Below are 25,054 nucleotides of genomic sequence, written 5' to 3'. Positions count from 1 at the left end.
ACTAATAGCCGACACACTAACAACGTGCAGAAGTGAAATCTGCCGACAGCCCTCACACGCACCTTCGGTTAGATCCACCAGGCTGCTCCCCATGCGCGGGCGGGGCACGGAGATGCCCATGGCTTTCCGAACTCCGTACGTGCTGACGACATCTCCTGGAGTTACTTGCTGTGTAAGCTCTTTAAGGTTATTGGTCACCTGTTCAGCTAGGAAAAAAATGAAAACCGTTCTGGGTATTGAAATGTGGTTTATTTATCAATATTTTTAAAAGTTAAAAAGTATGTAAGTGCAAAAATCCAGTGTCCACCGGATCCCTCCGGGTGCTCCCCCTGCCGGAGGCACGACCTACCCAGATGGATCTCTCGGTACGAGGGCCCCAGGAGGCAGATCGTGTTGGGAGGGGGCCTGGCGCTCAGGCGCTCGTTCTGGGCTTCCTGGAGCTCCCTGAGCAGCCGGGTGGTCTCGTCGAGCTTCCGCTGGAACACCTCGGCCTCTGCGGGGCAAGCAACACTGATCACCTGCTCGCGGCCGTCAATGAGCCCCATGCTCAGAGGTTATCGTTAGTCCCCAAATTGAGCCCAGCACGGTCTCAGCTGCCCGGACACTCACCTTCAGAGCCAAACACCTGGACGGGAGCACCCAAGCTGGCCACCGCCTCCAGCACAGTGAGCCTGTCCTGACCACAGTCGAACCGCCCTGCCAGCTCTCCTTCTGGACCCTGCTTTCAAGAAAGGAAGTACTTGAGCGTGTTAAGCCCTCCCGACCGTGCTAGAATGAGAAATCAGTAAGACAGCCTGTGTTCACAGCCCAGTTATTCTCCCGACTTACTTTGCAGCTGTAATCTGATGTCTATAAAAACGCCATTCCCAAAGCCAGGCGACAAGTGTCCACAGCCCTGCACAGTGTGGTGGAGTCTCACATGCCAGCCACTCGGGGTGCGGAGTGGCCGCAGCCCAGGACTGCGCTGCTGTGCAGAGCGTTGGTCACTGGGACCCGCCCCGTCTCCTTGGCTCACAGACCATGTCACCCCCCGTCTGCTGACCTACACTCCTATAGGGGACCTTGTACGTGAGATACTTCCTGGGTCTCCCAACAGCCCCAAAGCCAGGCTGTCAGTATTGCACAGGAGAAATAAAACCCCAAAATGGGTGGAGCTTTAATTCTGGATTCACATGACTTGGTCTCTACGACCTCCAGGCTGCCTTTTAGGAACCAACCAACCCAGACCCTGAGCAGACCCTGAGAGCTGACGGTTCGGTCAGACTGGTCTGCACTCTAAGCTCGATCAGAACACGGCTGAAGTCAGGGTGGGACAGCTGTCAGGACCCACTGGGACCCTCACCAAGCACATGACCTCGCTGGGCTGTTCCTGGAACGGACGTGGGGGTGTAACCACCACACACACCTGCACCCACCTTTACCTGAGCTCACACCTTTAGGGTTTTGTACCTCAGTAAAGGGCTTAAGTATGTCTCAGACCGTCAACGTCCCAGTGTTCCCACTTGCTCAGTTCACTCAAGTCTCCCTCTTGTCCCCACCATGCTACTGATTCATCTAAGGTTACACATGACACTCGTCCCTGTTTCTGGGCTTCTCCTCAGCCCCTGGCGCCCAGTGTCCTCATGCTGTGCCGCCTTAACTGCTGGTCTTCTCCAAGGCTCTGCCCTTCGAGGCTTCCTGGTCTAGGTGTTCTCCTGGATGGTCGCGCTGACCTCAGTGACCACACTAACCCACACTCCACCACATGGGGAACCGAAGGCACCCCTTTCCTGTGCTCCCAACCCGAGCCACTGCCCGACCTCAGACACCAGGTCCTGTCCATGCAGTTCTTGGGTCCTCTTCACTGCAGAGCTGAGCTCTCTCCCTTCACATCGGTCCAAGCTCTCCTCTGCTTGGACAGGCCCCACAGCCCGACACAGCTCATCGCAGCACCTATCTCCTGGGACAAAATCTGAACTCCTCGGCGCTGCCCACGAGCCCCGCCCAGGCACCCGCGGCTGCCCACTCTCCAAGGTCCGCAGGGCCCTGCGCTCGGCTCGACCATGGAGGTCACTCCCTCGCTGACCGGCTTGTTTACTCACCAGCTACCACCATGCTCCCTACAGGCACCGCTCCCTACAGGCACCAACAGTCCTCTATCTCAGTGGACACTCAATAAACATTTGTCTTTTCAAACAAAGCTTTATCTCCATGTAAATATTTTTTTTTTTAATCCTCAACCGAGGATATTTTTCCATTCTTTGTTCAGGTAGAGTGGGAGGGAGAGAGAGGAACAGAGAGAGAGAGAGAAACATCGATGGGAAAGGGACACATCGAGTGGCTGCCACCCGCACGACTAACCAGAGCCGGGGACAAACTGCAACCGAAGTACGCGCCCTTAGCGGGAACCGAACCCGGGCCTCTCAGGACCGCAGGCCGACGCTCTAACCGCTGAGCCAAACCGGCCAGGGCTCCATGTAAATATTTTTTATAAAAAAATATAATCACCTCTATTTCTTTTGCTGTGTCAAGTGTCTTCGTCTGGCCTTCATCTTCAGGTGACGACTGCAGGATGAAGAAAACGACTTTTTATTACAAGGTAGAGAGAAAGGCAAGTATCAAGGAAACAGAGAAATAGCCCGAGTTTCATGGCAAGAGAAAAGGAACAAGAACATGGATCCCGGGGACGGAACTGGATGTGGTCACTAGCGTTTTGAGAGCACCTGCTTCCAGCGACCTGGCGATGGGAACTCTAAGCCTGGTCTAAGAGCTACACTTGTTCAAGAAGGTGTTTGCTAAACAGCATAAGTACCTAAATAAATGGAGTCTGTTTTCAGTAACAGGTCAACCTTTGATAGGCAGAAAACAGGACCTCTAGGGACTGTCCCACGTCAACAGAGGCAGTGCGCTCAGACGGCAGGGGCTACTGTGCACACCCAGGTGCTGCAGAGAACGTGAGTTCCCCAGCCCTGGTGCTCGGAGACAGCACACACGCACGGACCAGTAATGACGTCATCTTTTCCTGAAAGGATGTACTGTGACTTATTTAACCGATTCCCAATTTTTAAAAATGATAAAACAAATGTATCCTTACAGATACATTTTTCTTATTTTCCAGAATACATTTTGAGAATAACAATTGTTAGATCAAAGGGTAAGAAACACTGTCACACCAGCCAAATGAGAGCGATTCAATTTCTGTTTGAGGTTGTCCTGATGGGAAGGGTGTACAGTCAACACTAGAACTGATGTAAAAGGGACCGTGTTGGGTGCTTGGACTGCACAGCACTCACAGAGCCCCAGGTGCTGACTCTGCTTTGCTGACAGGTCACCCCAGGACCGACCCATACGTACAGGGAGGGTGGAGGACAAGGCAACCCCTGTCACGGCCATCTGGAAGTCATGACCGCCCAAGAGATAAAGGGGCTTCTCTAACTATGGTGACAAGGACATTCTGGAGAGCAATTCTCTATATTGGAACATTTTCTGTTCGGATCTTTGAGCCAAGTCTCTAAATTATCCCAGAACATGAACTCCGTTCACATGAGCTGGACAGTTTACAGGCGTTAATAAAAGAACAGCAAAGAAGCTTTTCCTTTGTTGCTTGAGGCTCCACCAACTACATTGACTGTAGAATAAAGAAAAGAACATTCTCGCTCATTTTAGCCAACTTAGCTTCCAGCCCGGGAGCAGGGCACACAGCGCCAGCTGACCACTAGCTGTGAACCCCACTTCTGATGCCTACGGGCCCAGGACCAGATGGTCACCATTCTCTGGCCCTCAGATGCTGGTACCCGCATTACCCGTTCCCGTTCATTGTCCTCCACCCAGTCTCCACCCGGACTGGGCATCGTCTCAGGGAAATGGGGCCCAGCTGTCACACTGGCTCACCCCATAGCTTCCTAACTGCACCACTAACACCTGGGCACCGATAACAAACCGCCCGGTTTCCTTAGGAGCATTCTTACCATCTCCAACTCCTGCAGGGTCCTAGAATGCCCTCCTTTAGTTAGAATGTCCAGTAAACTATCTGCCATGACGTACGGATAATCTTGGCACGTGGCCAAAAACTCATGGATGCTGAAAGAGAGCATGTAGGGAAGTCAGTGCCATACACTCATCTCCACCGGCTCACTCTGCCTATCCAGCCAGCTGCTCCCATCAGATGCCCTTCCTTACAGAGCATGTCCAACTTTCCACCGGCACAGCACTGTTTACATGTTACCAGTGACACAGTTACCACCATGACAGAACGAAACAGTATCGAGAGTACAGTGGGATGAAATGCAGAGGAAACTGTCAAAGATGAGAGCTCAGTGATGGGGGGTCCAGGCTCAGCCGGTGGCGCTCTGTGCTCCTCCCCTTCCTTCACCCCTGGGTGACCTATCTACCTCCTGACCTCCACATGCACTAAGCGTCTCCAAACCACACCTCCAGTCTGGACACCCCCCCTTAGACACACGTGTGTAGATCAATACTTCAGAAAAACAGGGCACTCAGAACACGGATGAGCTGCTGACACACCTGAAATCACTGGGAATGTCCGAGTCTTCCTCCCCGTAGGTCGAATAGATTAAATCAGAATCATCCTTGCTGATGTTGGCAAACGTGGAGTCGTAGTGCGGTGCGTAAGAACTGTAGGGCCCGTAGTTCAGGTACAACACTGTGGGTAAGGACGGAACAGGTCAGGGCCGCGCTCCTTCGCGGGGCTGTCTGTGCTTTTGGTTTGGTGGGCAACATACCCTTCTGATTCTACTGCACTGACTGGCACACACATCGAAGGTAGACATCCCCCCCACCCACAGATGCTTATGAAGTAGCAACTCAACCGCATTTTTCCCCACAAAAGGGAGAGAAAATAAAGAATGAAACTAATTTTGAATAGTAACACCTGATTTTGCAGTTTCTTCTGCGGTTAGTAAAATAGCTGATTAAAGTTGCAAAAATACCAGCAAGAGTTAGTGAACAAAGAGTAAACGGGAACTGTCACCAGTGGGAGCCTTACCCGGAGTGACTTTGTTTCTTTTATCTTCTTTGAACCCCTGCAGAGTGTTCACTCCAGACTGGAGCCGCCCAGTGGTCATGCCCAGCCGCACGGGGCAGTAGCCAGGTTCTGGGAAGAAGACAGGCACTAAGGCGAGTGCCGTGGAGGCGGCCCGAGCGGCGTCGAGCCGAGTGGCGCTCTGCACAGCGCCGGCATGCACTCGGCTTCCCGCCACGTACGTGACCGTGATGAGGCGGGGAGCCCTTCCTTCCCCATTTTTAATACAGAGTCTGAGCTTAGAAAGGCAGGCATGTGGCCAGGACCCAAACCTGGTCCTTCTCATGACACCCTACTGCTTCCCGAAATTCTTTATAACCGTGTTACATTTTGCTTTAAAAAAAGTTGGACCTTTTAAGGTTATGATGGAAGTAAACCAGCAGAAAAGGTTAGCAAAAGATGAAGGGAACTACTGATTGAAGACAAGAACTCCCAATGCACTCAGAAGGAACAGAGTAGAAGAGCCTTCAGAGACGTGACGTCTGCACACCAGGCGCAGGCCCTGTGACGACACTGGCTCTGTGCCAAGCAGAGGGCTGACAGGACGAGACGGAGAAGGCAGGCCTCTGCCCCGCCCCTGCAATGTGCTTGCTCGCTTGTGTTAGATCCCGCCCGGCTTCTGCACCGAGACGGCCCTGCAGTGGAAGCTGCGGCTGTGGCACTTCGCTCGCCCCAGGAGCAGCCCAGGTGGTGTCCTCGCGGGGATGCACCGCCACCAGGACAATGGAAGTGAGAAGTAAGTGGGAATCTTCTCCTTCCACCAGTGAGCGGCCTGGGGGAGCTGCTGAGCGCGAGGAGCCAAGTGAGCTTAGGCCAGAGGCTGGACCCCCGGCAGACCTGACCGAGGGCAGAAACCAGATCCCTGGGCACCAAGGAAGGAAGGGGCTGATCTCACGCTGTCACCAATCAAGTCAGTTGCATCTAGTGCCAAAATTTCACCCCAGCTGTACTAGAAAGAGCAAGAGCGATGTTCTCAATCCAGTGACTGTTTCTTTGGTCCAAGACCATATAAATTCCTACTATGAAAAGCTCACATAAGCCCTGGCTGGTTTGCTCAGTGGTTAGAGCACCAGTCCTCGGACTGAAAGGTTGCGGGTTCAATTCCCAGTAAAGGGCACGTACCCGGGTCGCAGGCTCAATCCCCAGCTCCTATCAGTTGTGCGGGAGGCAACCAATCAACGTGTCTCTCTCACATCAAGGTTGCATGCGCTCTCTTCCTCCCTCCCTCCCTCAAAAAAACAACGGAAAAATATCCTTGGGTGAGGGTTCACATAAAAGCAAAAAGTGCATATCGCTTTGAAAACACAGTGCCTTCTCTTCTGCATGCAGGACTCCTGGAGCATTTCCAGAGTGGAACGCTCGCTGACATAACAGGTTTGCTCTTCCAGCCCTCAAATGTCTCAGGCTCTTCCCTGCTTCAAGGGTTTCTTACCTGTGGTCTCCCTCCCTGACTCACCTTCTAGGGACCAACCGAAATGTCACCTGGCCAAGGAGGCCTCCTTCACCCCGAGACACGAGGCACCTTCTGCTCTACCGGCACAGCTGCTTTGCCCCTTGGTGGCCCCGGCCCACGGGGGACAGGCTGCACTTCTCCATGGAGACCTGTTGGTTCCATCCTCTCCTCACCCCCAAGTGGAGGGGAAGGGGCTGGTCTCTCTGTTCTGTTCCCTATACACACCCACCTGCCCCAGCTCCCCAGACAGCGCCTTCCCCGTAAGGAACAGCAGTGTCAGAGACTACTTCCTGAAGTAGGGGAATTCTGCTGGCATTTTTTGGTATCCCCACTTATTTCATACTGGCTGTATGAAAACGAATATAAAACAACATTCTCACATTTGCGCATTACAACGTAATTATTTCCCCTTAGACCAAAGACAAAAAGTTCCTATTTTTACATCCAATCCCAAATTTATCCTATATTATTTCCAATAAAATATCATCTGAGAAAATAAAAATATGACTGAAGTTATAAAACGGGTTCTCAACCTTCATAACCCTTCTACCGTCTCTAGTGGAAGACAGAGACCTCAGGCACGTGCTGTCCGTCCCCAGGATGGTGACATGGCACACAGTCCCCTCAGTGTGAAATGGTCAGCTGAGCCTATGATGTCACAGTCTGAGGGTTCTGAGACACCTGAAGACATAACTGAGCACAAAATCAGCCTCTAAAAAGCAGGGCTGAAAATCACTGCCTCATTTTTTGGCTTTGTTAATGGTGGGTCTGAGATTCTAGGACTTGGTGTTTTAAAGAAAACTTGACCTATATAGTAAGTACTATCTTAGGAGGAAGAGAAATTAGGCTAGCTGTTAACATGAAATACACGATGTCTCGCCAAGTTCTCTGGAAACAATACGACCAGATTTATCGACACTCAGGCCTGTTGCTTTGCAGTGTGACCCAGGCCACTACTCTGTGCCCAGAGCAGGCTCATGTGCAGCTTCGCCCCGACCCACCTCCTACAGCGGGGTCCACAGGGTGCAGAAGTCCCAGTGTTGTCGTCCCGTCCGGTTTTCTTCTTTCGAATTCACACTGCAATGACCCAGGGCATCCACACGCATTAACAGTGCTGTATGTGCCATCTGTGTGTCACACTAGAAAAGCCTTCCTTTAGTCAACCTGCTATCACAGGCGGCTACCATCTTGCAGCATCAGATACTGACTTTCACACCTGTCTCCATACACACAGGTGATGATGGGCTTAGAAATGGTTAGAAAAAATCTCAGCACTTGAAAGAACTATGTGGGTCCTTAAGGACACCCAGTTCTGCCTACTCTGCGTAAAAAGGAGAATACTGAAGACCAGGAGAAAGGGGTGACCTGCCCAATGTCATAAACTAATCCATTTGGTTTTAAAACCAATGTGCTGAATAGACAATATAATTTTAAAAGACCAGAGTATAAATTAAATGTTTTCTCATAAACTTAAAAGTATGTGGTTCATTTTCCAATTTAAAAAACATTAAAAATCTAGTAATAAAGGATAAGATCAATCACGTTATTTACAAATAAACATGAACTTTTCTGATCTGAGTCTTGTACTGAGGAGTTCTAAGGTAGGTGTGGATTAAAAGTACACAGAATTTGCCCTGATCAGTTCTGCTCAGTGGTTAGAGTGTTGGCTCAATGACTGAAGGGTTGAGGGTTTAATTACCAGTCAAGGGCACTTACCTGGGTTGCAGGTTCAATCCCCAGCCCCCGTCGGGGTCGTGCAGGATGCAACCAATCAATGTGTCTCTCTCATCAATGCTTCTCTCCCCCACCCCCACTCTATCTAAAAATCAATGGAAAAATATCCCCAGCTGAGGATTAACAACAAAAAAGAGACCGAATCTTATTTTTAAAAAAGGTACAAAGAATTTAAAAATGGAACGTTCACCCCTGGCCAGTGTGGCTCAATGTAGAGCACTGGCCCTTGCACTGAAGGGTTGAGGGTTTGATTCCAGTCAAGGGCATGTATCTGGGTTGTGGATTAATTCCCTGGCCCCGTGGGGGCACATGCGGGAGGCAACCAATCCATGTCTCTTTCACATCAATGTTTCTCTCTCTCTCTCCCCATCCCCACCCTTCTACTCTCTCTAAAAATCAAAGGGGGAAAACAAAATTCGTGGGTGAGGATTAACAAAGAAAGAAACAAACCAGCAGGGCATTCATATCACAGGATCGGCAGGCACTGAGAGAGGAAAAGCTGTCACCTGACTATTCGCCAGCCGCCGGGTCAGCTTCCCTCCAGACTCCTTCACGATGCGGTCAATCTGCTCCTGCTCTCGTTCTAAGTTATGACTCTTCACTTTATCGTCAAGCATATCTTTGTCTTTCCTGAAAACACACATCACTAAGTAAAAAAGAAGGTAAGGTGCCAACGTTAAATGGATTCCAAATCTGAAGACAAGTGCAGTGGAGACAGGCTGTCATCCGACTCTGCTCCGTAATGAGGCCTCGGGAGGCCCCGCAAGTGCAAAGAAAGGCAGATCCGACTCATTGGTTGGATCCCTCCCTTCGGGCCCAGTGTTCCTCACCGTAAACATTTTTCTCAGTACATTCACAAAAATGAATTCTACCAAGAATATATTTTGGCCCTGGCCAGTTTGGCTCAGCGGTTAGAGTGTCGGCCTGCGGTCCGGAGAGACCCGGGTTCGGTTCCCGCTAAGGGCATGTACCTCGGTTGCAGTTTGTCCCCGGCCCTGGTCGGTCGTGCGGGTGGCAGCCACTCGATGTGTCCCTTTCATGTCGATGTTTCTCTCTCTCTCTCTTCCTCTCTCACCCTCCTGCTCTATCTGTACAAATACAAAAAATGGAAAAATGTCCTCAGGTGAGGATAAAAAAAAAAAAAAAAGAATATATTTTGGAGAGAAACAATTTTTTAAAGTTTGATTTTTCATAGTAAACACACATTTAAAATGTATAAATTTTAGCCCTGGTCAAAGTGGTTCTTAGCCTTCCTGAGCCGCGACCCTGTGATGCAGCTCCTGTGTCTGCGGGCGTATCTCATGTGGGTGGACCCGCTGGAGGCAGAGGAGCAGTGTCTCTGTTCCTAAGACCATCAGAAATGTGTTTTCAGATGGTCTTGTTCGACCCCCAGGCCCATGGACTGAAGAGTTGCAGGCTCGATTCTGGTCAAGGGCACGTACCTCGGTTTTACTTCATCCCCTGTCCTGGTCAGGTTGTGTGGGAGGCAACCAGTCGAGGTTTCTCTCCCTCTCGCTTTCCCTCCCTCCGTCCCACTCTATCTGATGATAAATGTAAAAATATCCTTGAGTGAGGATTAAAAAAAAAAGTATAAATCTTAGAAACAAAACAAAAACTTGTCACAAGTTTACTTTCACTGCAGTATGACAGCACAAATCCCAAACTGCTGTCAGAGGTGTGCGTGAGGCCGGTCCTCGTGGGCCGTGGGAAGTCGCTGCTCCCACGGTGACGTCTGAGCGACAGCCGCTGGTTCAGGAAGCAGCTTTACCTATGCTCAGGCTTCACTACCATCTCAACTCCTTTATGGATGCGGTGATGAATACACATTATCCCCTCAATAAACAGCTCTCTTTAAGTCAACTCACTGACAATGAGTCCCTAAAGAGAACCTACTGGTTTTAAAAGTAGCTTCGTAAGAATCCACTCAGAACTGCTGACTGCCCCGCACAATCCCACACGTCGCTCTGTATGAGAAGAGGGCATCTAGCACATCACCAAAACGAACTTTCATGCCCCACTAGCAGGACCTGCCTCCCAAGGCAGGCACTGTGTCAGTACCCCCTACTAGCTTGGAAAGACAGCTTCAACGTAACATTGCAAAGACTCTACCTCCTGCTTTCCTTGCTGGGACTCCTGAAGGCCTGTGCTTCCATCTCGCCCAGGTCCTCCCTTTCTGGGGGCCAGCAGCCGCTGTCCTCCCCACTCTGCGAGGTGTCTGTTCTGTCTTTCTGCTTTCGACTCTTCTGCAAGTCTGCCATGAAGTCTATGCTCTGCTTCAGGCTCTGAATTCTCTCCTAAAAATATTCAAGAACATCTTATTGTATGTTTGTCATTACTTTTTAAAGGAATGTATTACTTTTCTCACAAGAGATTGCATTTATCCTGTGATTAACTTGTGAAGAAAAACAATTAAATGTAATTAACACCAAGAGTATTGTATTTAGAAACCAGGACAATAAAGTCTACTTCTTCAATTCAGATGACAATTTCCAACATAAGAGAATGCTTTATAACTTTATTGCATCATCAGAAAGTTCACAGAAGACAATGTATAAAGATTATTCTTTGCAGTATTAAATTTATAAACATCAAATTCGGTTTACTAGCATGTTAAAATTTTATATTTAACAGTTTGGCTGATCATCTGAATTTCAGAATCATCAGTTAGTAGAAGCCTACAGCATGTGACCGGTGAAGGCTCCTCAGTGTGCCCTAGGATGGTCACCGACTGGGAGGACGTGCCCGGGGAACAAGAGGGGCCGGCACAGCCGTTTCTCAGAGCACATACTGGCTCTTCTCCAAGCGCTTCACTGATGTGCTGTCAAGTTCTCACTGTGGTTAAGGGCTTGACGTTTCTGGAGACAGAGCAGTTCCTACTGACTCTGCCTTTGAGCTCTGAGCCTTGTCACTGGGTAAAATATGGAGGGCAGTCTCCTTAGGAACACATAGCAACAGCTGGGAAGGCTTTTGCAAAATAATAGAAACTAGGAATTAGAAAGAACCAAAGGTCATTCAAACAAGAATATATCCAGCCCCAGCCAGTTTGGCTCAGCAGTTAGAGCTTCGGCCCACAGAACAGAGAGGCCTAGGTTTGGTTCCCGCTAAGGGCACGTGCCTCGGTTGCAGTTTGTCCCTGGCCCGGGTTGGGGTCACATGTGGGTGGCAACCACTTGATGTGTCTCTCTCATGTCGATAATTCTCTCTCTCTTCTCCCCTCTCTCCCACCCACTCTATTTAAAGATAAATGCAAAATGTCCTCGGGTGAGGATTAAAAAATAAAAATAATAATAATGTATCCAGAAACACTAAGGTCACAAGCAGTGAGTAAGACCAGCCTCTTGCTGTCCATGACCGTATTCGCAGTGCAGGCTGCGAGAGCCTCAAGAACAGGGCCTATTATTTCTACTTTGATCTTGAAACTATTATCATTATATATTTTACTGTAGATAAAGATGTAGGTAGAGAAAATAAAACCTTGTTAATTTATTATCTAGAGGAACAGGATTAACAGGTTTATCATCTCAGTATTTTTCTAAGCATTATACATATTAGCAAACTGGAATTATATCGAATATTTGCTTAACAGAATTTTTCTCAATTAATAAATTACAAATATTTCCCCTCTATATCATCAAATATTCTTTAAAATGTTTTAATAACTGTGTATTATTTCATCCTATTTTATGTACCATCATTTAATTAACAACCTACTACTGGACATTTAGATTATTTCCGAGTTCCCACCATTACAAACACAAGTCTTAATAACATTATGGTAAATAAACCTAAGAATCTGTTAGGATAAATTCCTAAAATGTAAACACTAGGTCAAAGGGAATGAGTATTTTCCGTTTGTGATCCTCACCCGAGGACATGCATTCGTTGATTTTTTGAGAGAGAAAGAGTGAGCCTCGATGCGAGGGAGAAACCCTGGGCTGCCTCTGGCGTGCGCCAGGACTGGGGATGGAACCTGCAATCGTTTTGGTGAACGAGGTGACACTCCAACTAACTGAGCCATCTGGCCATGGTGGAAATGAGTATTACGGCTTTTGATATTCATGGCCAAAATACCTTTCAGAAAAGTAATAGCAATCATTTGAAAGTTTCTCTGAATCCTTGTCAAATAAACAGTATTGTTAAAAAAAAAAAAAAAAAAAAGTGTCCTGGCCAGTTTGTTTCAGTGGTTACAGCGTCAGTCCATGGACCAATGAGTCACAGGTTCGATTCCAGTCAAGGGCACGTACCTTGGCTGTGGTTTGTCCTTGGCCCTGGTTGGGTCATGTGGGAGGCAACCAGTCCATGTGGCTCTATCACACCGATGTTTCTCTCTGGCTCTCTCTCTCCCTCCCTCCCACTCTATCTGATGATAAATGGAAAAATATCCTCAGGCGAAGAATTAAAAAAACAACAGTATCATTAAAGAAATGCACCCTGGCCAGTTTGGCTCAGCAGTTAGAGCATGGGCCCTAGGACTGAAGGGTCGCAGGTTTGGTTCCTGGTCAAGGGCATGTACCTGGGTTGCAGGTTCTATCCCAGGCCTCTGTTGGGGTTGAGTGGGAGGCAACCGATCAATGTGTCTCTCTCATGTTGATGTTTCTCTCCCTCCCTCCCTCCCTCCCTTCCACTTTATCTAAAAAAAAACCCCCCCCAAAAAAACAAAAAAACACCAATGGAAAAGTATTCTCAGTTGAGGATTAAAAAATATATATATTTTTTAATTTAAAAAAATCTGCCAATTTGATTCTTTAAAACATGTCTCACTTTAATATATACTTAAACAATGTTAGGGAGAATGGTTATTTCTGTGATTGCCACGGGCCACTGGTGTTTCCCCTCGACGATGTTGATTAGATCATTTCTTACTCATCTCTCCATCTCCACCGACTGAATCGGGTGGGCACACTGCAGGGACTCAAGGCTGAGCCTAGATCAGCCCTGGCCGGTCTGCTCAGTGGTTAGAGTGTCAGCCCAAGAACCAATGAGGCACGGGTTCGATTCTGGTCAAGGGCACTGCCTTGGGTGCAGTTCATCCCTGGCCCTGGTTGGGGTTGTGCACGAGGCAACCAGTCAATGTGTCCCTCTCACATCGATGTTTCTGTCTTTCTCCCTCCCTCCCCTGCCACTCAATCTGAAGAGAAATAGAAAAATATCCTCAGGTGAGGATTAAAAAAAAAAAGGGCCTAGATCACAAAGTTCTTAGCAACCTTTTTCTTTCCATCCTAGAATTTAGAAAGCAGAACTTACATTAGGAATATTTTGGGCCTGGCTGTGTGGCTCAGTTAGTTGAGAGTTGTCCCATACACCAAAGGTCACCGTTTGATTCCCACTCAGGGCACAGGCCCAGGTTGCGGGTTCGATCCCCAGTTGGGGTGTGTGCAGGAGCCAACCAAACGATGTTTCTCTCACATTGATGTTTTTTCTCTCTCTCAAATCAATGAAAATAAAAAAAATAAAAAATAAAAAAGAACACTGAGATTTTTTAAAAAGGTAACATGCACAAAATTAAAAGAATTAGAGAAATTTCAACATTTTGGCACAAGTAATAAAAAAAAGTTGAATTTAATTAATTTTATTTTTAAAGCAATGACTTTTTTTGGTAATGAAAATGTCTCCAGATTAGCATACTGTCTATCAACCTCAGATTTGCAATATGAAATGACTGAAAGGCCTTGAGACTTTGCCATTGCAACAGTTAACACTTGAGTGCTCACCCACATACCAGAAGAGGTCAGTACTATCACTACCCTGTTTTACATGACAAAAAGTGACATGTCCTCCTCAGGTCACACAGCAGCGCAATGGCAGAGCTAGGACTTGAACCCTGATTGGTCTGCTTCCAAAGCCATTGTACTACAAATAGTACTGTTTGTACTGTTTTGCTTGTACTACAAGGCAGCATCCTCATATTTACTTAGGTCATCAGAAGAGTTATTCTAAGTATGCCCATTCGTTACAGAAACAACATGTCTGAATCGTCGTCATCTGTGTGTAGCTGAGAAAATAAAGGGTGCGCTCTACAATCTTTACACAGAACACTGGAAACCACCACCTTTGGAAAGACACCACTCATGGAGGGGTGCCGGGCCCTCCGGGGACATGGCGATGTGAGGAGTTAACTCAGAAGGGCTACATTTACACAGCACTGTTGTAGGACCGCTCCCATCTAGGGTGGAGAGAACAGTCAACAGGAAGCGTAACACAGGATGGGAAGGGCTCCTCAACAGGAAGAGGTCTGAGAAAAAGGAAGATAACAGAGAGAGAAAAGGGAAAGTGGAGGAGAAACTTTATTTTCTGTGCCTCCAACCAACCATCCCCAGTAAAATCCAAGGGATACTGGAACCTTTCACATGTTACATTAACTACTCTATTTGAAGATGACAAATAATATAAACAATGGCAACAATGGTAAGTCGAAGTTGGTCAGTTCACTTTGGCTGTTCTCCCTGCGAGTTACACATTCTCCTAACATTCAGGACCGTCTGCAGGGACGAGAGGGCGCAACCGCCGGGCGCGCTCTTCCTGCAGATACGCCGGCCACAGCGCTGCAGGTTGTCGAGCCGGGAACACAGCTTGGTTCTGCATTTTGAGTCTTTCTGCCAAGAATGGGATACACATTTTACATTTCCCCTTCCTCTGCAAATTTTGCCAAAGATGGGTAACTAACTGGCTTACATCACAGTTTCCCAACTCTTTAGGAGAGGATGGGAACCAATGTCTAAATATTAGGAGTGCAGGAATAATCGTCAGTCCAAATGTTTTCCTGTCCCTTGTTAAGTGGATCCAAGAATGTTTCAGAGCAGCACAGACACTCAGACATGTGCACACCAAGGCGTTTCTGTCAATGACACAGACAAGCACCACCAAAGCTGGAAACCACGTGCATCTATGACTCAGCCTACTGTCCTGTAACTCCTCTGGGGCGAAGCTCAAGCTTTTAATGGTGGATTTTCTCCTCCTCTCTGCCTCATATCCACTCCTCTCCTCCCTATGCCGGGTTTCGTCTAGCAGCAGCACAGGCCAGGCCGTCCTCTGGAGACAGAACACCGAGGTGCAGTGGTTAATGTCGTGCCTGAGGTCCCTAAGCTGCGGAAAGAGCTCGCACCAGACCGTCTTCCGGCTCCTGCGTGGTGAGGTGCCGGTGGGGCCTCAGCTGACCCCATCCCACTCAGTGCTATGGAGCCTCAGACGCGACTTACCCGGAAGCCCTCCTTCCTCCCACAGCGATCACCTCCAGTTACCTGGCAAGGCCTATCATCAGCCCTCGCGCCCAGATGACACCCACATAACTTTCTGCCACTGCCTACAGCATCCCTCTGGAATACACTATACGAAAGCTTACAGCTGATGACGCACGTCGGGTCCCTGCGTGCTCTTCCCCACCTCCAACGCCACGCGAGGCCAGAGCTTGCCCTTCAAGGGAGGCTGCTCCCATCGGAGGGGCTTTGAGATACTACCTGCCCGCTCACTGGTATGTTCTCCTTCTTCTACTAGGAGCTCCTGTGCTTCACCGGACACCAGATCCCATCCCTGCAGGGGGAGAGCTTTCCTCCTACAGGTCGCACAACTCACCAAATCCACCTTACCCTGGAATTCAGGTCGACGCTTCTTTCACTGCAGATACATGTCTATCTGGTGAGTGTCAATTCAAGAGCCTCATACAAATAATTGCAAGGGAATAACAATATTTATTTGTATCGATTACAAACGAGAATCTTTCTGCTTGAATTTTCTTTATAGTATTAAAAAGTTTATTCATTGAATTTTAACTTTATTATGATCTTCCTATACAACAGAACCAGTACTGAACTGGATTTGTATTATTATGACCAACAAAGGAATATAAATTTTATAATAATTATTATTTATGACAGGAATTTTCTTTACCTGGCTAAGAATTTTCATTCCTGAGTGTAGTAGTTTCTTTGCAGCTTTATAATAAATGGTCTCTGGTTTGTTGTAAATCATAGCATTAGTACACATAAGTTTGAAGTTATCCTGCAGAGAGAATATTAAGGGGGAAATGCATTAAAACAAAACAAAGTACCCTGCTTTCCTGATTTGAAATTGTACCGGTCTTTGAAAAATTAAAAACAACCCTACTGTTTTCTTTCACTGTTTAATAAACAACATTAATAGCAATTCATTAAGTTTTAAGACTCATAAACAAAACAAGTGCTGCTCATTTAAATATCCTACTATAGCCGGGCCAGTGTGGCTCAGTGGTTGAGCACAGATCCATGCACTAAGAGGTTGCCAGTTTGATTCCTGGTCAGGGCACATCCCCAGGTTGTGGGCCCAATCCCCAGTGGGGGGCATGCAGGAAGCGGCCAATTGATGATGTTTCTATCTCTCTCTCCCCCTCTACCTTCCTCTCTCTCTAAAAAAGATCAATAAAGAAAAAAAAATCTGTCCGGCCACTGTGGCTCAGTGGTGGAGTGTCGACGTATGCACCAAGAGGTCACCAGTTCAATTCCCAGTCAGGACACATGCCCAGGTTGTGGGCCCGATCCCCAGTGGGGGGCATGCAGGAGGCGGCCAATCGATGTTCTCTCTCATTGATGTTTCTATCTCTCTCTCCATCTCCCTTCCTCTCTCTCTAAAATCAATAAAGGCAAAAAAAAATTTTTTTAATAAAAAAAAGAAAAAAAATCCTACTATATTCTTTTCCAAATTCTTAAACATTTCATAACTATATAAACTTTAGATACAAGATGAAAATTTTAATCTTACTGCATGAAAAAGAATTAGAAGAAAATATTTCTATCATATTTTAATAGAACGATCTTAACTGAATAGTTAATCTAATTAGAAACATTACTTTAGTTTTAAAATAAATCTTAAGTTTCCATATATTTATGAATTAGATATTTTATTTTGGATCTCGACTGAAACCTGGGAACAGGGCTAAATTATCACAATATTTCCTACTAAATCCAAATTAACTGAGCAAAAATTTTACAATGTTTACATTAATTTTCTTTTACCTGTTTGGGTGCTATTTATTATAAGCCAATTTGTGAAATAAACCATACAACCAGCCTCAAAGAGCCAGAACATGTAAATGGAGAAGCCATGACCAAAAGCGTACCTTTGGTTCACATTTCCAAGCGACAGGTGTGCTTGAGAACGCAAGTCTACGGCACTGCCACGGCGAAGTGACCTCACAGTGCACACGCGAGAGTGACTGTGCATTACTAAGGTGAAACGATAAAAAACAAACAAAAGCCCTGGCTGGTCTGCTTGGAGGATGGAGTGCAGGCCCATGGACCCAAGGGTGGCGGGTCTGATCCCAGGCTCTGGTCAGCGTCATGTGTGAGGCGGCGGATGATGTGTCTCTCTTACATCAAGGTCTCTCTCTCTCTTCCTCCCTCCCTTCTACACTCTAGAAATCAATGGAAAACTATCCTCAGTGAGGATTAACAACAACAACAAAAACTTAACAAAAAAGAATCTGATGCCTCCCGAACAAACTCCTCCAAAGCAGAACATTCAAACCCCACTATTTAATATCTAGTGGCGACAGTGGAGAACAGTGGAATGGGATGAAAATAGGTAGACTGAGCAATGTTTAACAGCATATGAGAAGGCTGACTCAAGGGTCACAATAAACTGGTATTAAATTCAAAGTGGGTAAGTTCATGTGGACCTCAGCCCCTGCTTAGGTGTCTAATAAGTCAGGATCTTGCTGGGCCCTACACCTCCCAGGATGTGTGACAGCCACGGACCCATGCACTCCTCAGCCTGCGCATGGGTGCACACGCACACTCACACACAGGGTTTCTCATGCTAATTTACCAGGTCCCAGTCCCCCTAAAGGCTCATTTGTGGCTACCCAAGGGACCCCAAGTTAACTACCCTTGGTACAGATAGATATTCTGAAAAGCTTCCATTCCATTAAGAATGATTAAATGTCTATTTGGGGGAAGGAGAGGCAGTTAAGGGGAGACACAAGACGAGGACTATTCATACTAAATGGCCACTGGGCCTAAACTGCGAGAGTACGACAAGGTTATACTACAAAGCCACTGTAACCAAAACAGCCTGGTACTGGCACAAGAACAGGCATATAGACCAGTGGAACAGAACAGAGAACCCAGAAATGGACCCAAGGCAATATGCTCAATTAATATTTGACAAAGGTGGCAAGAGGACACAGTGGAATAAGGTAGCCTCTTTAATAAATGGTGCTGGGAAAATTGGACAGCTACATGCAAAAAAATGAAACTAGACCATCCACTTACACCCTACACAAGAATAAACTCAAAATGGATAAAAGACTTAAATGTGACTCATGAATCCATAAAAATCCTAGAAGAAACTGTAGACAACAAAATTTCAGACATCATACGCAACAGAATTTTCACTGATACATCACCTAAAGCAATAGAAACAAAGGAGAAAATGAACACATGGGACTACATCAAACTCAAAAGCTTCTGCACAGCGAAAGATACAATCATCAAAACGGAAAGGCTACCTACTGTATGGGAGACCATAATTGCCAATGATATATCAGATAAGGGGTTAATTTCCAATCTATACAGAGTGCTCATACAATTCCACAAAAGGAAGACAAAGAACCCAATTAAAAAATGGGCAGAGGAACTAAATAGACACCTCTCCAAACAGGACATACAAATGGCTAAGAGACATATGAAGAAATGCTCATCATCACTAATCATCAGAGAGATGCAAATTAAAACAACAATGAGGTATCACCTCACACTTGTCAGAATGGTCGCCATCAACAAATCATTAAACAAGTGTTGGCGAGGGTGTGGAGAAAAGGGGACTCTAGTAAACTGCTGGTGGGAATGCAGACTGGTGCAGCCACTACGAAAAACAATATGGTGTTACCTCAAAAAATTAAAAATTGAACTTCCATTTGACCCAGTGATCCCACTTCTGGAAATATACCCTAAGAAGCCTGAAACACCAATCAGAAAGATTATATGTACCCCCATGTTTGTAGCAGCACTATTTACAATAGCTAAGATCTGGAAACAGCCCAAGTGTCCATCAGTAGACGAGTGGATAAAAAAGCTGTGGTACATATACACAATGGAGTACTATGCAGCTCTAAGAAAGAAAGATCTCTTGTCCTTTGAGACTACATGGAGGGACCTGGAGAGTATCATCCTGAGTGACGCAAGCCAAACAGAGAAGGACAAGTATCATATGATCTCACTTATTTGTGGAATATAATGAACATAACAGCCTGAGGAATGGGGTAGTCCCAGAGATGTGGAGGTGGTGTACAGACTGACAATCCCCAGAAGAGGGGATGGTGGGGGAGAGATAAATCACAGAACTTATATGCATGTATGCATGAACAGTGGACATGGACAACAAACTGGGGACAGGTTGGGGAGGGGGGAATCAGTGGGGAAAAAAGGAGAAACATCTGTAACAAAAATTAATTAATGAAAAAGAAAAAAAAAAAAATCTTGAACAGCCTAATGAGCTGGAAAAGCTAATAAATATTACTTTAGGTTAGTGAAAAAAATGTAGTACATATGCAAAATTCCAAAGAGTTAAAATACTTGCTCATTTCAATCATGATAAGCCTGAATGAACCATGTGCTCAAGAACACTTGGGGGCACACTTCTCCTCTCTCCTGTCACCGCAAGACAAATATCAGAGGGAAACTGTTCACAAACAGAAAAAAACAAAACTTAAGGTTTTTTCCATTAAGCAATGATAAAGTCAGAAACATGCTGAAATAAACAGTTATGGCCTAATTTTCACCAGATGAAAAGTTGGGAAAAGTTTCCATTTCTCTGAACACTGTACATGAGAATGTAACTTGTTTTTCAGAGTAGTGGAATATTGTCTATTCATTCAAATTCATAGTAAAGATAGAATTAAATGCTACTGTCAGTCATAAACCTCAGCTAGTTGACATGTGGATAAAAAAGAAGAGCAAGTAAAGACAGTTTACTGTCTTATTTTCCTTTTGTGACTGATCAGGTCCAGCCCTTAGGTCAGGTGAACACTATGATGTTTATGCAGAAAAAATAAAGGAAGAATAGACATCTAAACCAGTTCAGTTTGTCATGGTTTGGCACGGAGCCAATTCACAAAGCACGTGGTTCCTTTTCTGTGGAAGGTTAAAGGAAAAGTATCGCCTCTTAAATCAACATGTACCGAGACTATGTAAAAGCAGAAAGCACTTCAACTATTACCATTAGGCGTATACAGCATCTTGGTGGCTTGTAGGTTCTTTACTTGCAAGTTTTTAATTTCCTTCCTTTTAAAGTTGAAGGAAATATGCTCAACAAATATCGCCAAAATGATCTCAGAGAGCAACTGACTTTCATCAAACTAGAAAATGTGCCCTGGCCAGTTTGGCTCAGCAGTTGGACAGTCAGCCTGCAGACCAAAGGGTTGCGGGTTCAATTTCGGTCAAGGGCACATACCTCAGTTGCGGTTCATCCCAGGCCCTGGCCATTGGGGTCATGTGGGAGGCAACCTGTCGATGTGTCCCTCTCACATTGATGTCTCTCTGTCGCTCTTCCCCCTCCTGCTACTCTATTTGAAGATAAACTGAAAAAATATCCTCGGGTAATTTGAAAATGTAATTAAACATCCGTTTAATATTTCTAGATCAGCCAATTTAGTCTCTATTGTAGTAGATATGCACACCTTACATGTCTAGAAAAAGAAATTACTCTAATTAAATTTCATTACAATATGCATTTTACCTGATCTGAAATTAAAAAATCAAGTATATTCTCATTTTAAAGGTTGAGAAAATATATTTTAAAACATATGAAATTCAAAATTTTACTAAACCCTCAAAATAATAAAAGCAGACGGCATTTGCATCTCCAAGTTCAAAAATGTTTTCAAAGAAATATACAAATATTTTTGGATATTAAAATAAACTTAATTCTTTGCAAAATAAAATTCAATTAGAAAGATTCTGAGTATCAGACATGTAGGTTTCTGTCAAGATTTTGTATATATAGGATCCAAGAGCTTGAAACTCAAATGAATAAAGATATGTTACTTTGTATCATAGCTTTTATTTGTCCAATCACAACACAAACAGCTATAGTTACCTTTAGTTCCTCAATGGACTGGTAATCATTGTTCTTGATCTTTTCTTTCATGGTACTAAAATCCATTGGATGTTTAATAATCATGGAGTAGCCGGGAGCAATAAAATCAGTCACAGGAAATGAAAAGAAAGCACTTGGGTCTTTTCTGTCAAGATATGAAAAAGGCAAGTTCATTTTTACTACAAACAAATCTAGTCTAAGAGCAGAAGTCAGGAAACTCTTCAGATGCAGAAAGTATTTGCAGTATGCTAACATGTTTTCCACTGGAAACTGAAGGAATACTTTTAAAGACTAATAACCATTTAATAACAAGGTTAAGATGTTTTACATAATAACTGTACTCTTAAACAAAGAAATCTTTAAAAATACACAGCCTAAATTAATTAGTAGTACCTCCTACACGGGAAAAAATGAAACAAAATAAAAAAACCTAGCCGAACTGCCAACGCCTTGGCCTTCAGGAGATCAGCCCGCATCCGTGTCTCTATCAGCCACAGGAGAGAAGGCAGAAGTACGAACTGTGAATGCACACGTGCAATCTTCCATATGGTTTCCGACTACAGGCTCGGACTCTTGGTGGGCCACACAATTACTGCATCCCTGTGTGCACGTATATTTTCTGAATCAATGGATATGGCTTCTTGGGTACCAGGGGGATGGTGTCTTATAAACATTGAGAAGGTCCTCATAGCACCCCCAAACTTGAGAAACAGTGCTTCCCATCTCAGCTTCTCCACTCCGACATAAGAACCACTGGAGGAGCTTCATAAACTTACAGCAGGATTCGGGGTTTATCTCAGTTGGCCCCAGACATAAGAATCTCTCTGGAAGGCTGGGTCCAGGCTTTGGTATTTCTAGGGTTGAGTATTGGTACTGGCACTGGGACATCTGCATTGGTATTTCCAGTACTGACAGGGTTGAGAACCACTGTTTTACATAATTAGGTCATCAGAGTGATTTTTTCCCCCTCTAGAAATTTAGCATACTGAAGTTTTCTTACTCCAAATAATCATAACAATAAATAATGGCTTAAAGAATAATAGTAGCAACTTTTAAAGTGTGTTTACCATGCGCCAGGCCCAGTGGCAGGTACGTGATGTATTTTATAGCTAATCCTCCCAAAGCCACCAAGGAAGTGGTCCCTCACTTAGAGATGAGGACATTGAGACTCAGAGGGCCAATCATCTGTTCTAGGTCGTAAGTCTGATAAAAGAGAGAGTTAAAATCTGAACCCAGGTCTATGTGAATCTGCCTTTGTTCTTCCCAGCACGATGCTCAAGGAATGAGACTAAAACATAATGAGAATAAGCAAAAACATCCAGTCTGGCACTTACACATGCAAATGTGTGATGTTCACAGTAGTTAGTGTGAGTAACACTAATCATGTCTGGAGGACCTCTTCAGAGCAAATTATCCACACCCCCTAGTATTAGTCATTTTAATACAGAGCCCCACTTGGTCTGACCAAAAATGGTATTCCTAAACTGATCAATTATATTATTTATCAACATTAGCACTGAGCTTCGAGGATGAAAACCCACCCAATCACGACAGCTATTCAAAACTATTTGGCTCTAGACTGTAATTCCTAACTGTAGAGAGACTGTCTTAAGCAGAATTCAAGGTGAAATTTTCCAGTCTTACAAGAACATTAAAAGGCAGCCAACCCTTGCTGACATGGCTCAGTTGGTTGGAGCGCAATCCCATACACCAAAAGGTGACAGGTTCAATCCCCATTTGAGGTGAGTTCAAGAAGCAACTAATGGATGTTTCTCTCTCTCTTCCCCTCTTCCTCTGTCTGAAATCAATTAAAAATAAATAAATAAATAAATGGCAGCCAAAACAGTCTAGGCATACATTCTGAGTTAAAATGTCTAACATTTAACCTGCTCTCTCTTTTGGGACAAGTAATAATTATTTATTCAAGTGTAAATACTTGAGATGTAATTTTCTCAACTACTCTATAAAGACAAAAAGGGGGAGAGGCCACTAACCTACGATTTTAACTGCAGAGATGAACAGGTGTTGACTGAATACAGACAGCACTGGAGGCTTTATCCTAAACAATTATTTATGATGTGTTCTGACACTGACATTTAAGAACAACACGGTAAGAAGGAAGTTCACTGTTAGAATGAAATGCATGCCCTACACCCCGAATCCTCTGCCAATGATGTGAATGACTTTCAGCTGAACACTGAAATTCTGGGCAAAAAGAAATATCAGAATCAATGTTTTAATTAAGACTGAGTTATACTCTTTCTGTTTGAGAACTTAACATTGGTTTAATCTAGATAATGGAATTTTTAGAACAAATTTCTGCATTTAAAAGGGTCACAAATCCCATTTATAGTATTTTATCTCTTGTCCCAGACTGAATAATTTCTGAACATTCTACAGCATGATAAACACTACACAAATAGACAGAGATATTTTTATCTACTAACAAAGTGGAAATATCTGTATTGTTTATTCCTGGTTTAAAGCTTTAACATCAGAAGTTACTTCAAATTTTTAAAAAATTGCCATTAAGAGTATTATGTAACACTCTTCAAGTTGCCAGTTAAAACAAACTAAATGAGAACATCTAAAAGTCAGCCGCTCGGAGGGCTTCTATTGCCAGGCAAAATATTTATCATCCACTTTAAAATCAAGTACATCTGGATTTAGGCCACAAAATGTGGCTTTAAATAATCAAAAAGAGAAAAATGTTTTGGATACTATATTTCTCATTTCAATTTCCATGTTACAAAAATACTGGAAAAACCATTTACCTCTGCAACTGTCTCATCAGTTGATTCAAAGCTTCTTGAAGAGGCGTCTGTTCTACTTCTAAAGCAAAGAAGAAAGAAAAAGAGCATTTAAAACAGGAAGATTCTATGGAGTATTGTTTAGCTTATTTTCTTTCTATATGACTTACATCCATCATTAAATATCAGAAACTGCATTTATTTTACGAATAGGTATGAATTAAAAACTGAAGCTAATTTAAAACTCTTGTATGTCAGATAAATAAGAAAAATTTAAAAATTCAATTAAAAAGCTTTTAAACTTTAACTTAAAAGCTGAAAGCCCAGTTACTTTCCCTGGCTGTGCCGCTTAGAACAACGCCAGCGCCTCACTCGGGACAGTTAACACTCATTCCAACCTTCTTGTTTGGCTAAAGAGCTCGAGAGAGGCTTGTCGGGAGGCAAGTCTAATCTCGCAGGGGCCTGGCACTGCAGGTCTTTCTCTGCCTCATTCTCCACACGGTCCCGATCTCGCTTCTTTCTATCCTCCTAAATGAAACAAAGGAAGATGATGTAGAAATAAATATTCCAGAATACCTTTAAATCAAATCATTTTAATTTCAGTGGGAAAAAAGATCCCAATGAAAATTCTTACTAAAATCTTAATGTATTTTACTGCCATCTACTGGAAAAGGAGAGACTAACATGTTCATAAAGGAGGAAAAAGTGATTTGACAGTATATGCCAGAAATAACCTCTTAGAAAAAATAACACTATTCCTAAAAGCAAGATAAAATACCTAGGATAAATACAATAAAAATATCTAATACGTTCTGGGAAAATTATAAAATATTACTGAAAGACCATTGTGGAAGACCCAAATAAAGGAAATATACCATGTTCGTGAATTGAAAGACACTCGATTCTCTCCAAAGTTATCTATAAATAAAATATAATGCCAATCAAAATTGTAAGATGAGATTTTTCATGGACTCTGACAAGCCAATCGTATAACTTACCCTTTTCTCTTTAATGTTTTTATTGATTTTTTAG

General features: G+C 44.5%; 1 protein-coding gene across 4 annotated transcripts in view; it reads right to left on the bottom strand.

Moving 5' to 3' along the window:
* The window catches only part of BRD7 (bromodomain containing 7), a 39,109-nt gene that overhangs the window by 561 nt on the left and 13,494 nt on the right, over window positions 1–25,054 (bottom strand). For 2 of the 4 annotated variants that reach the window (XM_036275982.1, XM_036275980.1), the window contains exons 3-16: window positions 24,421–24,550; window positions 24,047–24,104; window positions 21,273–21,417; window positions 16,092–16,202; window positions 10,317–10,501; window positions 8,714–8,837; window positions 7,475–7,550; window positions 4,985–5,092; window positions 4,504–4,642; window positions 3,948–4,059; window positions 2,488–2,544; window positions 610–721; window positions 350–493; window positions 63–206 (exon numbers count right to left, since the gene is read on the bottom strand). In XM_036275982.1, coding sequence (XP_036131875.1) covers window positions 63–206; window positions 350–493; window positions 610–721; window positions 2,488–2,544; window positions 3,948–4,059; window positions 4,504–4,642; window positions 4,985–5,092; window positions 7,475–7,550; window positions 8,714–8,837; window positions 10,317–10,501; window positions 16,092–16,202; window positions 21,273–21,417; window positions 24,047–24,104; window positions 24,421–24,550 — 1,645 coding nt within the window. Of the gene's footprint in view, window positions 1–62; window positions 207–349; window positions 494–609; window positions 722–1,825; window positions 1,940–2,487; window positions 2,545–3,947; window positions 4,060–4,503; window positions 4,643–4,984; window positions 5,093–7,474; window positions 7,551–8,713; window positions 8,838–10,316; window positions 10,502–16,091; window positions 16,203–21,272; window positions 21,418–24,046; window positions 24,105–24,420; window positions 24,551–25,054 lie in introns of those variants that run through there. The other 2 variants (XM_036275981.1, XM_036275983.1) reach the window with 2 other exon arrangements.

The sequence above is a fragment of the Molossus molossus genome, unplaced genomic scaffold, assembly GCF_014108415.1.
Source record: "Molossus molossus isolate mMolMol1 unplaced genomic scaffold, mMolMol1.p scaffold_m16_p_21, whole genome shotgun sequence".
NCBI classification, from domain to species: domain Eukaryota; kingdom Metazoa; phylum Chordata; class Mammalia; order Chiroptera; family Molossidae; genus Molossus; species Molossus molossus.
The sequence above is the reverse complement of the archived record's forward strand: the minus strand, read 5'-3'. Positions and strand labels throughout refer to the sequence as shown.